The 17,158-nt window shown below is 33.8% G+C and overlaps 1 protein-coding gene across 1 annotated transcript in view; it reads left to right on the top strand.

The window, feature by feature from the left end:
- Positions 1 to 17,158, top strand: part of LOC111366742 (two pore calcium channel protein 1A-like) — a 51,581-nt gene that overhangs the window by 25,209 nt on the left and 9,214 nt on the right. Inside the window, exons 7-18 of the mRNA XM_022987440.1 lie at positions 849 to 910; positions 2,053 to 2,125; positions 2,950 to 3,012; positions 3,122 to 3,265; positions 3,774 to 3,831; positions 3,907 to 4,014; positions 9,389 to 9,452; positions 10,872 to 11,040; positions 11,417 to 11,481; positions 11,671 to 11,761; positions 13,919 to 14,005; positions 14,525 to 14,605. Coding sequence (XP_022843208.1) covers positions 849 to 910; positions 2,053 to 2,125; positions 2,950 to 3,012; positions 3,122 to 3,265; positions 3,774 to 3,831; positions 3,907 to 4,014; positions 9,389 to 9,452; positions 10,872 to 11,040; positions 11,417 to 11,481; positions 11,671 to 11,761; positions 13,919 to 14,005; positions 14,525 to 14,605 — 1,065 coding nt within the window. The remainder of the gene's footprint in view (positions 1 to 848; positions 911 to 2,052; positions 2,126 to 2,949; positions 3,013 to 3,121; positions 3,266 to 3,773; positions 3,832 to 3,906; positions 4,015 to 9,388; positions 9,453 to 10,871; positions 11,041 to 11,416; positions 11,482 to 11,670; positions 11,762 to 13,918; positions 14,006 to 14,524; positions 14,606 to 17,158) is intronic.

The raw sequence follows: 17,158 nt of genomic DNA, 5'->3' as shown, positions 1-17,158 counted from the left end.
TTTTTTTTTTGGCGGGGGGGGGGGGGGGGGGGGGATTAATTGGAAGAATCCTCTTATTTATAATCCGGGTGTGGAGTGCCAGCTTACAATGAATGTAGCCACCCACTTGCAAGTCCTATAGATTAGTCAGTTTGCAAGGATTTTACCCCATGATTAAAAATTATAGGGAAACATTGCTATGTGATGAGATCACGCATGTTGTTCTTAGGCGATCATAAATGTTTGCATATGGTTTATGGAGACGGAAGGGAACTGAATAACTTTTAATGCAGTGATAATAATGTCTTTGAAATAATGATCTTATCCATGTGCTTATATGCTTTGGTGTTTGACAACCCGCCGGAGATCTAGGTGCCACCACACTCACATCCTATCAATGGACCAATGCACGCAGCGTGCATATGCCTGCTCCCCCCAACCCCACCCTCCATCTTATCCCAAATATATGCGCACAAGGACAACGTTCATTGTTTTGTTTCCATCCATGACATGGAGAGGATGATTTCTAAAGTTGTTACCCAATACCTTCCATATGTCAACCATTTTTTTTTTCCTTCTCATTTTTCATTCGAGGAAATCATGTAGGTTGGTAAATGGGATATTGGTTTTCTTCATAAATTTTGTCAGGAGATTGCCACTATACGTGGAATATAAAAAGTGTTGGTAGTTGTGATCTCTGGAATAAGCTTGTCAGTTATATAGTAGATTTACTTGAAATATATTAAAATTTTCCGGATTAGTATGGAGCTTTCTCATTATGTAGGAAAGGAATTTACAGTACTTGGTCAAGTATATATGGTTTTCTAATTATTAGTTTACGTATTTTATATATTTTTGCTACTTGACAGGATCTCGGTTACCTAAACAAAGATCAATGCATTCGTCTTTTTGAAGAACTGAACAAATATAGGTGAAATTCATTTTTCCATGCATTTCCTTTTTTTTATTGTTGACAACCTTCTTGAAGATTAAATCATAGTTTGGTTTCTGCTTTGAGAGGAATTAAATAATTCTGCGACTTGTTAATTAATGCCTGATGTAGACTACTGCTTGAGAATAGCAAGCTAGAAGAAGAGCTGAATTAACCCCATTATTCAAGTATCTAAGATCCTAAAATATATTTTTCAATAAATGTAAAGAATGATGTCAGAGGAAACTGTCAACCTATCTAAAGAAGGGAACTATACAATTTTATAAGCATAATAATAGCTAAATAAGGGATACAAAACAACCATAGATTTTAACTGTTTGGTCAGGGGAAACTGTCAAGTTGTGATACCAAATTTGACGTAGGAAGCTGGTAAATGAAGATTCACAATTAGCAACTCATGAAAATTGAGATGTTAAGAGAGAGAAGAGAACTAAGATATCGTAGTAATTGTATTCATTAATCAAAGTGTAAGTAAAATAATGTGTTAACCCTCTATTTATAGAGGTCTAAACAACCCTATCCTAAATAGGAAAATAAACAAATCTAAGTAGGAAACTAATAATCCTAATCTAACACAAAATAGAACTAAAGAAACCCTAATTAATTTAGTTCCTTTTTTCCCTCGAATATACTTTGTTGTGTCACTTAAACTTTTAGATAAGGTCGCATGTAAATGCTTCAATTATTTTCCTCAACAAGAAGTTATGGAAACTGAGCAGCTTTTTGCTTAGTTTGCAAAGTAATTAGAAACTAAACAAATGAATTTCAAGAATTTCATCCATCTTTTTGTGATGGATACCTTATACTTCCAAGCTTCTACTGGATTTTATTGGGAGGACTTGTTGGTATTCCTCTTTTAGTTCCTATCTCTTGAAATACTAGAATTCCATCAGTTCGGTTATTTCAGAGAAAATTAAGAAATGTATGACTTATAATTTTTGTTTTTACTTTCCACTATATCATTTCTGTTGTATGAGAATTTTATTGCATCAATGCTTCTTTTTGTATGAAAGGGATTTCTTTTATAGTAACTTTTCATTTTAAGGTTTCTTCTCAAGATTTAGCATTTTTTGTGGTGTCACATATATATTGAAGCATAAAACTGTTTCAAATTTATCTAGGACATTGCCAAAAATATCCAGGGAAGATTTTGAACCCATATTTGACGAGTTGGATGACAGTCATGACTTCAAGGTACTTTCTCTTATAGTTTTTGGTTGGTGTAAGTTGTTGGCTTTTTTCTTCTCTGTCCTGATATACCCTTTCTATAGTTAGGAAACTCGTTTTCCCAACGGAATGTGAGCCACTGACAGAAAACGTAGTTTTTATATCCATTTGATTTACATTTAAATTGCAGAAGTTGCACTAGCAATTTATGTCTACAAAAGTAATTTTAATTACTGGCTAATCGGTATCGAAATTGTCATCTCTTTCCCATTGACTATGTCATTTAGCAACAAATAAAATCTTGTTGTTATCCTCAATTTGCATCCAAGCGATATTTTTCCAGTTACTAGATCAACCAATTGCCATATGTTTTTGCTTAAAATAGACTGAATTCTCTTATTATAGCAGCAACCTTTTGGCACGATGCTTCTGGGTTAGATGTAGTTAACTTAGATGTTTGCAAGTTATTTTCAATCATATATGTCACTCCTGGTCAGTGGTTTAGCTATTCTAGCTCGTTACTCTTTTTTTGTCCACTTAGCAGCCATTTTAAAAGCAATTTCATGTTTATTAGTTGATTATTCTCAGTTTCATTCTTATACCGGAGCACTTCTTCAAAAAATTTAGCATCTTTTGACTCACTATATTAATTCGAATATTTACTCGTATCATATTTACGTATGATATATTCATTGCATACCCAATAAAAATGCAATGAACATTTTTAGGACTAATTTCGTACTTTTAGGAAGTGGAATAGACGCTTCTTTTTAAAACTACTATGCTAATTGATGATTATATTGTCCAAGGACATTTTTATTATTTTGATGCTCTTTTTGGTGCACCTGCAGATTAATTTGGATGAATTTGCTGATCTGGTCAATGCCATTGCACTAAGATTTCAAAAGGAGTCAGTGAGTCCATTAACTTGAGGCTTGAATAGTGTCTTTGCATTCTTCTGTGGTCTTGATGAAAATATGAAGATTTTTTATCTGCACTCTGCTACTGTTTTCTGTTTTGCAGTTACCTATTTTTGAAAGCTGTCCAACTTTCTACCACTCGCCTGCCTCTGAGAAGCTGAAAGACTTTGTTCGAAGCCCCATATTTGGTTACATAGTAGTGTTCATCCTCATCTTGAATTTTGTGGCTGTTGTTACTGAGACAACGGTATGACTTTCAGTCAAGTAGTCTCCGAAATAGTAGTTAAAACTTAAACCATATATTATATATTTGAGAAGATTTAATGGTTTCTTGAACATAAACTCAATGACATTATGTGTATGTTTGAATCATGAATCATATAGCACTATCAAATCTTTATGTAGTTTTAGATGCTATTATTTTAAGATTCTCATTTAAACTTCAGAAAGTCATTCAGATTCCTGAATTGGGATTGCTGAAAATTGGTTGACTAAATGATTTAGTAAAAAATTTAATGGTTTCTTGAACATAAACTCAATGACATTATGTGTATGTTTGAATCATGAATCATATAGCACTATCAAATCTTTATGTAGTTTTAGATGCTATTATTTTAAGATTCTCATTTAAACTTCAGAAAGTCATTCAGATTCCTGAATTGGGATTGCTGAAAATTGGTTGACTAAATGATTTAGTAAACCTACGTAGATATTATCTTTTCATATGCTGACATGTTATGCTGATTGGGTTTCAGCTTGATATTGAGAATAATTCTGCACAAGAGGCTTGGCAAAAGGTGGAGTTTGTATTTGGTAAGTGCTCCATGGATCTTAGAATTTATGAAGCATCAATGTCTTCTTGAATTTGCTTGCATTTTCGCTCTGCAGGGTGGCTGTATGTCCTGGAGATGGCACTGAAGGTCTATGCATATGGGTTTGAGAACTATTGGAGGGATGGTCAAAATCGTTTTGATTTTATAGTCACCTGGGTAATAGGTCAGTTATTTTGCATAATTCATTATCATTATCATTATCTTCTCTATATATAATGTGTTAAAATTTTACTTTTAACAGTAGTGAAAGCTAATCTAAATCCCAAATTCATTTAAATTATACCCCAAATAGTTGGCAGCTTTATTATTCGTCATTTGTAGCTGTTGAACTGATGCTAGACAGAGTTTGAAACTTTTTGCTGGAGTACCATGTCTGATTTCTGCTACTTTCATTTTGTGGCATTATCATATCTGAGATTTGCTATGGAACTGGACCATTATATGGCCATGGAATGAAAACGGCAAGCCTAGGACATGATTTCTTGACAATGATGTTTACATGTCCCAAAAATAAGAGTGATAATGTAACCAATATTTATATGCACATATTGTATCTCTATCTTCTGAGCTGAAGGTCGCACGTCACCAGCTAGGAAGCCTGGTGGAACTCAAGTATGATGCATATCTGTTTAGAATGCCTGATGTAGGATGGATTGAGAAATTCAGAACGTATAAAAGTTGAAGAAACTAGCAGAAGAAGCAGAATACACACAGTAAAGAAACAGCTAGAGAAGAAGAACAAGGAGAGAAGAAAGAGGAGGAGAAAAGGGAGAGAGGGAGAGAACGTGTTTAACACTCATTTATCATTTCATTCCATGCAATCTGTTCCCCACTAAACATTACAAAGCCTATATATAGAAACTACAAAACATAAGAAAAGGATTGGGCCTGTGACGCCGAATACAATAAAAGAATTGTAGAAGAAGGGAAATGAAAGGGAAGAAGAGAGGAGAAGACAGAAATAAGGAGAGAAATCAATTTATTTCATATAATCAAGTTGTTCTATTACATCTCCATAATCCCCTTTATATAGGGTTTCAAAAGACATAACTAAGTAAAGAAATGCCATAAAAGTTAATTAAATCACACTCATATAATGTTTCCTAAAATACAAATCAAAATAGGAAACTAAATAAATAATTTATCTCTATAATATTGCATCAGCCAGCCCATGGGTAATACAAGTCCAATATATAACTATAAAACATAAAAGAAAAGGACTGAGCTTTGGGTCAGCCCATGAGTAATACAAGTCCAAACATAGATGGATAATACAAGCCCAAAAAGTAGATGTCCTCATCAATGCCTTTCTACCACCAACACTTTGAACCATGCCCAAAAATTAAACACAATGTTACAATAGTATGCATTTGATAGATACTTTTGGAATAATATCGAAATAATCAAGCATGAATATTTTAATTGATTTTATATAATAAAAAATATTAAGGTTAAAAAAAAGCATAATTGGAATTCATAATATTTTGTAGCATTTAACAAAGGAGTGATGGTCATAAAATGTATGTATATCTATTGAATCATGTAATCTAAAAGCTTAAACCGTTAGAAAGAGTCTCATATATATCATTGAAATTGTATCTTTCAAACCCAATTTACGGGTAGAATTCCCTTTTTTCCCATAAAAACCTGACATGTGCACAATTAATGAGTGGCGGCGAGATTTGAATTTCAGACCTTTGTCCGTCTTTGTACTTTGTTGAACTACTTGATCCAAACGTTAAGCGGTTAGAGGAGACATATATTGTTTATATCTTGTCTAGTCCTTGTGTTCGCACTCTTCAAAATAGTCGGAGTACCCGTGTCGGACACGACACGACACGACACGACATGGGTATCGGTATGAGATGTGTTAGATCCTCCAAGTTTCTATCGGATACTTCATCGTTTTTGCTTCTTCTCCTTTCTCCTTTCTTTTTTTTCCTTCTTTTCTTCTTTTCCGTTTATGCTTTCTATAAATCTAGTGTTGTCGTCGGGAGGGTGGAGAAAGGCGGCGCTAGATTTTTCCTTCTTTTCCTTCTTTCCATTTTCTTCTTTTTTTCCTTTCCCCCTTTGTATTGGTGGTTTAGGTTTTGTTTGTATAAAATGAAAATAGTTCCATATAGTGTTATCATAAAATTCTATTTTATTGGTCTAAACCCATTATTCAATATCCATTCTCTTTTTTTGTGAATAATTGATTTTGGTCTATTCAAAATGACATATTGAATTAGTAAAAAAAATTGAAACCTGAAAGACATACCCATGTATTCGTATCCGAGATTTGGACTCTTTTTTAGCTATGTTCCAGTATCCTATATTTTAGAAAATAAAATATATGACATTTAGATACATATCAGTACCCGATACGGCATCCGAGTCCGAGCAACATAGGTCTTGAGCAATATTAAGCAAAAAACTGTCAAATATACTCAATAAGACTATACCCTCAATGTGAGAGGTTTTCTCATTATATAGTACCAAAATTAAAACTAAATATGGTAGTTATCAATTACAATATTCATTAATGGAAACCTATTAAATATGGTAACCTTTCTTATATTCGAGCTTCCTTATATTCCGCTGACATTTTCCCTCAAATTAATAATAATAAAAGCATTGATTTGCAATCATGAATTAGCAGCAATGACCATGCTCGTGCTCATGAAGAATGGACCCAAATCACAGCAACCATCTAAAAAAAAAAAAAAGTGATAGCGAGAGATACAAGAACAACAAATAGTGCAAAAACAATCAAGAATTACTTCAAAATTCCTCCAAGAACACTCCAAAGCTACTCTAGAGAGCTCACACCTAAAGAAGAATCTCCAAAGCTACTCTAGAGACCTCACACCTAAAGAAGAATTTCCAAAATAAATTCACGAAGTGTGCTGATCGCACACAGCGAGTTATATCTGTCGTTAGAATTCAGTTGAACACAACTTACGTTCCTTAACCGAACACATAACTCGTGTTCCGACAAAAGCACTGATGGCCAAAACATTGGGAAACATACAGTAATATATTGTTGGCCAAGATGTTGCAGTTGGAAGAAATTTTACAAAACAAACCTACAATAAAAACCCAAAGATGATCCTCCCTGGAGAATCCAAAACTCTAGCTCATTATCCGAGCAACTAAAACCCTGTCTAGACTCCCTTGTCTCGGCCTCCTCAGCCAAAAATGATTTTTTTGGCATCATCTTTGCAAACCCAAAATACCAAGCCAAAAATTTCCTACGTTGCCGATGTTGGAAGTGGAAGCAGAATTATCTAGAAATTAAAAATTTCTGTAATTCAATAATCAAGATTATCTAGATGTTTACCTCTATGTTATATCAGGAATAAAGGATTCGAATTTTTAACTAAATTTGATGATTAATTCTTGAATAAATTCTAAACCATGAACTTCCATCTTTTTAGATTACAAACTTTCAATTTTTTTTAATTTCAAGAACTTAATGTGTCAAACCTCCAAGTCTTCTATGGTATTTTTCTAAGTCAAGACAACATTAGTGGGTGGGCACCTTCTTTTAATTAAATTAAGAAACTAATTCTTGAACCGGACAATTAAAAAAATCAAGAAAAATAATCTCTTTTTCTCTGTCCAAATTTGAATACTATGGAATTATGTATTATGATTATTGNAAATTATCGTTTTGTCCCTCTAATTATTCTTACTAATATAAGTTCCATTTTCTTCAATGATCATATGAACAAATCACAGATGTCGAAATTTAGCCATCGCTAAACACTGAGCTCAGATTTTAACCGTTTAACAGAAAATACTTAAGTAGTCACTTTACTCGTTTTTCCGGGTGACGGTTCCCGACACGAATTCATGTTCTCTACTTTGCTCATTCTCAAATTCCCAACTCATCGAGATATTTGACCAATCAAATTGATCTCATCCATTGATAAATCAAAGAACCATTAAAATCACTAAGATATATATAATCATTTTAAGGGATTTAGATGAAATACACAGCGGTCAAGTGGAATTTAATACTTCGCACGGTCATGCTATAGAATTAAACTCGACACGTGGTCTGTTCAATACACTCCAAGTGTCTTGGTGTCACCTTTGACTATTTCTGTGATAAGGACAAATCACAATCCTGAATAGTGACATTGTCAACACTACACTTTCTAGTATAAGGTGCCAACCCTTATACATTGTTTGTGAACAAATTATTTATGATCAAAATATAAGTTGTGTCATACTGTACTTCTCAAAGCAAGTACCCAACTTGTATTATCTCGAGTGATCATAGACCGTTTAATTTGCATGCTAAATAATAAATAATGCAATAAATAAATAAAATCACAATTTATTTATTATCAAAAATTATTTTATCATAACAAAATATACTATGTGGGCACAACCCAGCCGGGCAATTTCTGTTTATCACACCTTCAATCTCATTATTAAACCCAAACAAGCCCTTGCCTAAAACTCCAAACCCCCATCCACCAAACCGACATCTAGCATTACCGCCCATTCCGATGATGATAATTGCGCCCAAGTGCAACAGTGGGTATGTCGCTTTGCTTGATTCTTCAGGTAGAAAATGTGGCACTTTTGAGCATAAGAACCCAATTCATTGAAGAGAAGGGAAGTTGCGACACTAGGATCGGAGATTGAAATGAGCTGATTCTACCGGAGGGACCTAACAACAAAGTGCTTTGACTTTTGTCCCATGTGAAAGACGCAGAGTAGAGATTCGGCCATTGGAAGTTGATAACATGGGCCTTCCAACAATGGATTGATCAAAGCGAAAGAATCAAAGTGGAAAATCAGGAATGATTTGAACATGGTTTTGTGGATGGATGAATCTGTGTATTTTGAGTTTTGATAAAAAAACGAAAAGAAAATAGAAAGAACAAAAACAAAATTGCTAGAAGGACCTGCTCGCTGGAACCGAAATTCAAAGGTTAATTTATTTAGCATTGTAATTTCTCTAATATCATGTCAAATATACTTAATAAGACTCGATTCCCTTAATGTGAGATTCTCTAATTATATAGTACCAAAATCAAAACTAAATATGGTAGCTATCAATTCCAATATTCATTAATTGTAACCTATTAAATAGGGCAACTTTCTTTATATACGAGCTTTTCTTATATTCCACAGACAGGAACGAATACATAAAGTGTGAGATGAAATTTAAACATGCATACATCATTTAACATCACACTTGCATAATATATTTACTGTGATGTGTCCTACCCTGCTTTTGGGAAATAACTTAATATCCACACTTATGTATCTTGCTTTATCATTCCTCATCTCTGGTGCCTATACTTATTAAGTCTTCATATCCCATGATCTTAGTGTTGTACTTAATAATCATGTTACCGTCGTTCTAACCGACGAATGTTACATTATAAGAAACTGTCCATTTTATCCAACTGTTTAATCCCTCTAGTTTGACTTTGAATTAAAAACATATATTCCAGCTGGCCATTTAAGGACTGCTGCTTATTCTTCCTTCTAGTGTATGTGGATCAAAAGTCATCTTTTTTTGTTGTTCACAGTTATTGGAGAAACAACAACGTTTGTGTCCCCACATGGGCTGACTTTCCTTTCCAACGGGGAATGGTGAGAATGCTTCACTTGTGAAAGCTATGCATATGATTTGTGCTGTCACTTCTGCTAAACTTCTCTCTTGAAAATGAATACCAGAAAACTGCTTTCGGTCAAATTTATTAATGGATTAATCTGGGGTAGTACAGATTCTTCTCCAATAATCATTATGTTACATTTATCTTTTCATCACAAATTTTAAAAAAAGGTAGTTTAACTTAATCATTTTCATTCTATTCATTTTTATTTGTATTTTGTGAAAATTATCGTCTGAATTCCATTTAGGGATAAGACCACATCAGTATTCTGAATTGGCAAAAATTTTAATTAACAGGATTAAGCTATTACTCCTGCAGAGGATGTGGGAAAGGGGAGGGTGAGGGGGCAGGAGAGATAATAGTGGAAGAAGAATACTATGACTTGGGTTTCATTTTTAGTGAGAATGAAGTCGAGGTTTCTTCTACAGAAATTTTCACCCTGATTTCTGTGTCTTCTGCTGCTTGCCCTTTTCTTTTTTTCTTATCTTCTCCAGACTTGCTCTATTTTCTCCTTTAGCTGACATCATTTTTTCTTGTATGAGGACCAGAGCCTGGATTTGACCCAAGTTTCATCCCCTGCATCTTCAACCAAAAAATCATCATGAAACTTACATAGGGATGCTGCTTTAAATTGTCTAATTTCGGCATTTAAGGGAGCCTCTTGCACAATTTTAGAAACTGAAATTAGTAAGCAATGACTGTCTTTGATCACCGATATAACGAGTTTTTACTATTAAAAATTAGAATATGTTTTCACTCATTTGTAATCAATGATCAAGATTTGTTTGTGATGAGTGACTTCTGGTTGGAGATAGATTTTACATGAAAGTTGATCAAATCTGCTTTTAGAAATTTTCTCCTAATTGTGCTTCATTAATTGGTCGAAATCCAGTGAAAGAAAGAAATAGTTCTTTGTTGTTTTATTATTATCGAACCCGTCTTTGCATAAGCAAGATTTTCAGGCCTCAACCTAATTTTAAATGTGGGAATTGACATTAGTCTTAAATTTTCTATTAACAGAAAATTTAATACAAGGAGAACTTCGTGCCTGGCCTCCATAGGGCAGAGATGCTATTAGAGCAGAGAGAAAAAAAGTTTTACAAAAATCTAAACTTGGGTGTACTAGTATGAAAAAACATAACTACCATAGCAAAGAAATATAGACTTCATTTCTTGTACCTAGCACGTGGCAGTTGAAAGTTATCCATTCGAAGCAATCTCTTCACCATTGTTCTTCGTCCCATTGGTTGTAGCATCTTTAAAGTGTCAAACTGTTGTCCTTCAATGGCAAGAAAGTTTGCCACTGCATTCCCTTCTCGATAAATGTGTGAAATCCTTGTTGTTGAACATACTCTGTAACTTTCAAAATTTTAATAGTGCCGTATTTTATCTGCAGGATTCGATATCTTCTTATAGCAAGAATGTTAAGATTGATTAGACTCTTAATGCGTGTTGAACGTTATCGGGCTTTTGTTGCAACATTTTTGACCCTAATACCAAGTCTAATGCCATATCTGGGGATCATATTCTGTGTCTTGTGCGTTTATTGCTCTCTTGGTGTACAGGTACTATATTTCTTTCCACATTTGCGCTATGCTTATTTTGACTATCTCATTTGTATACTTTTTTTTTTGGCTAGAATTATATTCACAACTTCGAAGTAAAGTAAATTTATTGTATTCATCTAGACTAGAGAGAGACATTTCATTCTTACTTCTATATGGTAGATTAATATTCCCCATCTGCATGTTATAGATGCTCGATAGGTCCTGAACATTTTCTATGTAGGTCTTGGATAATTTTATTTATTTTTTGTATTTTTTGTATTTTTGTATTTTTGTATTTTGTATTTTTCTTTTTTTTTTTTTTCTGTTTTTGTTTTTGTTTTTGTTTATGTTTATGTTTATTTTGTTTTTGTTTTTGTGTTCTCTTAACTTCCAGATCTTTGGTGGAATTGTCAATGCTGGGAATCCGAATCTTAAAGGAACTGATCTTTCTGATGATGAGTATCCTTTGTCATAGTAAACTTCTAGTGTGTATACTAATTATATTAACGTCACACTATAGTATGTCTTAATATTTCCTGAGGATATACATTTTGGTCAGCTATAAAGTATTATATTTGTTCAGTTATGCATGAGGTGTTATTTCCTAATTGAAATCATTCTTTTTCTGGAGTTCCTCGACTAATTAAGCTACTTACTTTTCAACTTCAATGACTACCCAAATGGGATGGTGACACTTTTCAATTTACTAGTGATGGGAAACTGGCAAGCCTGGATGCAGGTATTATTTTGTGATAATTGCCATCATTTATCACTACATCCATTAATTGGAACAAATTGATATTTGTTTGGGCATTCTCTTTTTCTGTCGATTTTGGAATTGGTTATAATTGAATTGTAATTATTATGGCCTATTGCAGTTAGTTGGAATTTACAACTTATATTATGGGGAAATTTTTTTTTTTTTTTTTTTTAAAGTTGATGCCTGATGCCGGATACAACAAGAGAACTACAGGAGAAGGGGAAAGGAGAGAGAAGAAGAGAAATGAGGGGGAAAAGAGAGAAGAAGAGGGGGAATAGGAAGATAGAAATTGGGGAGAGATCAATTTATTTCATTCATTCAAAAAGTTGTTTGAATTACATCGCATAAGCTCCTTTATATAGGGTTTTAAAAGACCCTATTTTAAGTAGGAAATATATAATAAAAGTAACTAAATTAAACTTAATTATGTTTCCTAAAATATGAATTAAAACCGGAAACTAAATATAATAATATCAATCTAATATTCCATCAATGCCTCTTGGGGGTGGGCTTTCTGAGCTTACCAGTGAGGTTGGTGAACTTGCATGATAATCCCGACTTTACCATTTTAATATAGTTAAGTTTTAAGTGTGCTTGTTCCATCCTTCTTCCTTTACCAATAACATTGATTAAATGAAGTAAAGGCTCTGGTGTATAGAGAAGACCTCACCGGAGTGCTTTTAGTATAATACTCTAGAACTACACTAGATTTCAACTTGTTTATGTAGGAAGGCTGAAAGTTCTAGCCTGAAGCCGTAAAAGACTGGATGATTTTATACATCTGAACTAGGCAGTTTTAATAAGAAACCATTGAGCAGGGTTAAAAAGATATCCATTTGCCAAAAAAATAAAGGCATTATCAAATGTATTTCAAATGCTAATAAATATATATTTATGCATGTTACATTTTTTCATAGTAGCAAAAATAATATTTGTCACCCATCTTTAATGTCAAGTATAATACTAAAAAAATAAAACGTCATACTGACCAACCAAAATTAAAAAAAAAAAAAATTTAAATTAAAGGATAAGTAGTCATATAGAGATGCTTATTAATATACTAAAAGTATCAAAAGACAAAAAAACTCTTTACCCTGGTTTAGTTTAGCTAAAATCAGATTTTTAGTAGGTTTTGGTAAAGGTTGATGAAATTTGCAGTTGAAAAGCTTTGGGTTGCACGAAATGTGTGATTAAAATTAATTGTTGATTTTGACTCAAATTTTAATCTACAATTCAAGCTATACCAAGCAAGGGCTCAATGTATCTTTTACTTGATTTTAAATTATAAAGAAAATAATTTAAAATTTTTTAATTATTATACTACTTCCCTTAACACATATGTAGCACGGACACTCTAACTAGGGTAGCGTGTCCGTGTCCGACACGTGTCGGATACGTGTCGATATCGACACTCTTCAGACACTCTACAATAATCATTTTTCTTTCTTACTATAACTATTATATATTTTTAACTCAAAGTTTTTAATAAATAACAAATAAGTACTCATATTTAAAAGATTTCAACAAAAAAGAATCAATAATAAGTATAAAACTAAATTGAAACTATATAAATGAAGAATTTTAAAAATTTAATGAACGTGTCGACGACTTGTCGTGTCAGTACTTTTTTGAAAAACCACGAGTCGACGTATCCGACACGTATCGTGTCGGACACACGTGTCCGTGTCGGTGCATCATAGCTTAACACAATTCATTTTTTACATATGACACACATTAACTTTTAATATTATTATATCATTGCTTGTATATTCAATTAAAAATTTTTTGCGCTTAGATTTTTGATTTGACAGTAACTTGTTGGTTAAACCAGTAACCAACGTACCTTGACCAGTTCAATAACGTTTGAAAACTATGATCTTGATATTGAGATATGACACTGAATACATAAAGATACTCCAGATCATCTTTCTGGGTCTTGATTATTGCATGCGTACTACTGTAGATAATCAAGAGAAGTTTATTTTCTCTATTTACACTGCAATACAAAGATTACATCCCAACTTTCTGTTAAAAACGATGCAAATTTGCTTTGCAACATCTTGTTAACTTATTTTTGTGTTATCTTTGTACTTAAAAGCAGTATAATGTGATTGGAATGACTGTTGAAATTTTCAGAGCTACAAGGATTTAACTGGAACAGCTTGGACTTATGCCTACTTTGTCAGCTTCTATCTTATTTCAGTCTTGCTGCTTTTGAATTTGGTGAGTTGTAGTCAATGCTTAACTACTTTTTTCTTTCGGGTTTTATATAGATATACACGAGATAAAATTATATTTCTAATATCCTTTGAACCGCAACGTCCCTACGCTTGTGATTTGATGAAATACTGCATTGAGATAAATTTCTTTGATGCGTACGTATCCATACCTACATATTGAACTATGTCATACTAAAAAATGCTTGGTGTAGCATTATGGTTAGTGAACTGATGCATATAGAAGAACGAATGCACCATTCTTTTCAAATTAACATCAGGTCAACACTCTTCTTTTTTGCTTCTGTTTTAGTAACCTAGATTATACCAAACTGCAAATCAAATTACTGAAATGTGTATGAAATGTAACAAGAAAATTCAACTCTCATGATATTGAACCGATCATCACTTACCATTTTCAAGTGTTACACATTTACAGACCTTTTTTGGGTTTTTGTTTTACCCAGGTTTGTTTCTGTGTCAATGTTGTGAAATAACCTGGGATGTCACCGTTATATCATTTCAGGTGGTGGCATTTGTCTTGGAGGCTTTCTTTGCGGAAATGGAGCTTGAAACGTCTGAGAAATCGGAAGATGGGGAAGGCAAGGTCAGTCAGTCATGAACTTTCACAAGTTTTTCTTTTATAGAGGATTAATCCTCCCAGTGTTGTGTTCAAAAGAATAATTTCACTGTTTCCTTTTTTCTCTCATGAAATACTGGATTAGTGGCAATGTGAATAGCTGCTTGATTATCACACCACAAGTTCATGGAGTGAGACATATCAATGCCAATTTCTCCAAGTAAGTGACGTAGCCACATAAGTTCAAAAGTCACCTATGCCATAGCTCGATTTTAAGATTCTGCACTTAATCGAGCTACAACACTCTGTTTCTTACTTTTTCGAGAGACTAGTTTACCTCCAACGAAAACACAATACCCTGTAGTAGAGCCACGGGAGAACCGGCCCAGTCAGCATCCGAGAAACCTTCAACCCTACAATGACCACGGTCTCTATAAAGAATTCCACGCCCTGGACTTCCTTTAAGATACCTTAATATATGAGTTACGACATCCCAATGTGAAGTTTTAGGAGATGACATAAACTGACTAACAATACTTACGGGAAATGCATTGTCTGGCCGAGTAATTGTAAGATAGTTAAGCTTTCCCACTACCCTCCTGTACTTGTCTGCATCAACAAATACATTTCCATCTTCTGCTTCGAGTTTCACATTTGTTATCATAGGGGCGTCACCAGGTTTTGCTCTAAACCTGTCTCATCCAGTAGGTCCAGAGCATATTTCCTTTGAGATAGAAAAATTCCTTTACGACTTCGAGATATTTCTATCCCTAAGAAATATTTCAAAGGACCTAGCTCCTTTATTTGAAATCTTGTGCCTAGGAAAGCCTTCAGCATACTTATGCCGCTGATATCACTACCAGTAATCACAATATCATCAACATATACCACTAACAAAATACACCCAACTGTTGACCGTCTAAAGAATACTGGGTGATCATATACATTTCTTTGCAAGCCAAATTCAATCACATCCTCACTAAGTCTCCCAAACCAGGCACGTGGTGATTGTTTCAATCCATACAATGACTTTTGCAGTTTGCAGACCTGTCTTGACTCCCCGAGTAACGAACCTTGGTGGTGCTCCATCTAAACTTCTTGTAAATCACCATAAAAGAATGCATTTTTATCATCTAGTTGGTGAAGCGGCCAATGATAAGTAGTAGCAAGAGAAATGAATAACCGAACAGAAACCAGTTTAGCAATTGGAGAGAAAGTCTCAGAGTAGTCCACACCATAAGTCTGAGCATACCCCTTAGCAACCAAACGAGGCTTCAATCGAGCAATAGATCCATTATGGTTCATCTTGATTGTAAACACTCATTTACATCCGATTACCTTTTTATTAAGGGGTAAAGGAACCAACTCCCAGATATAATTATGTTTTAAGGCCATCGTTTCTTCCTACATGGCCACTTGCCAGCCACTATGGGACAAAGCCTCAGCTACAGATTTTGGTATTGACACACACTCTAAGGAGGCAATAAAGGACTTGGAAGATCGTGTCAATGCATTGTAAGAAACAAAAGAAGAAATAGGATAAGTACATAACTGTTTACCTTTTCGAAGGATAATGGAAAGACCTAGACTAGGATGAGGAGAGGGTGACGAATCCTGAGGTGAAGCAGCAGGTAGAGGCAATAAGTCATGGTTTATAGTATTTGCTACTGGAGATTGTTGCACACGACGAGTGTAAACATTTTGAATAGGTGGACAAGAAGATGTTGGTGACACAGGTGTAGTCATAGCGTAAGCAAGAAAATCATCCTTAGACTCGAAAGAAGCTTTGGAAGGCATAGAGTTACTGGAGGAAGGCGTGGTCTCGAAAAATGTGACACCAGCGGACACTACGTATCATCCTAAGGGGAGAAACATTGATAATCTTTTTGGTATTGAGAATAACCAAAAAAATATACACTTAAGGGATCGGGGATCAAGTTTGGAAACTTGAGGTCTCATGTCTTGAACAAAGCAAGTATACCCAAACACTCTAGGAGTAAGAGAATAAAGTTTGAGATGTAAATAGGATTGAATAAGGGATTTTTACCATCTAAAATAGAGTATAAATCTAAAATAGAGAAAGGTATACTATTGATTAAGTAACATGCAGTAGAGACTGCATCTGCCCAAAACTCTTTTGAAACATTCATATGAAAGAGAGTAGCTCGTGCAACTTTCAATAAATAACGATTTTTTTGTTTTTGTTTTTTTTTTGTCACTCCATTTTGTTGTGGAGTAACGATACATGAAGATTGATGAAGAATACCATTTTGAGATAGAAAGAAAGTAAATGTGGATGAGAAATATTCCTTGGCATTATAACTCCTTAAAATGCGAATAGATTTATCAAATTGAATTTTAATCTCATCATAAAAGGTGCAGAAAATTGAAAATACTTCTGAGCGATTTTTCATAAAATATAACAAAGTAACCCAAGAATAATCATCCACAAAGGTAACAAAATAACAAAAACCGATCTTAGATAAAATAGGACAAGTCCCCAAACATCATAATGTATTACATCAAAAGTGGATGCAGCTCGTTTATTCATTCTAGATAGATATGGTACCTTGTAATGCT

This window comes from Olea europaea, chromosome 18 (assembly GCF_002742605.1).
Source record: "Olea europaea var. sylvestris chromosome 18, O_europaea_v1, whole genome shotgun sequence".
Lineage (NCBI taxonomy): Eukaryota > Viridiplantae > Streptophyta > Magnoliopsida > Lamiales > Oleaceae > Olea > Olea europaea.
The sequence above is the reverse complement of the archived record's forward strand: the minus strand, read 5'-3'. Positions and strand labels throughout refer to the sequence as shown.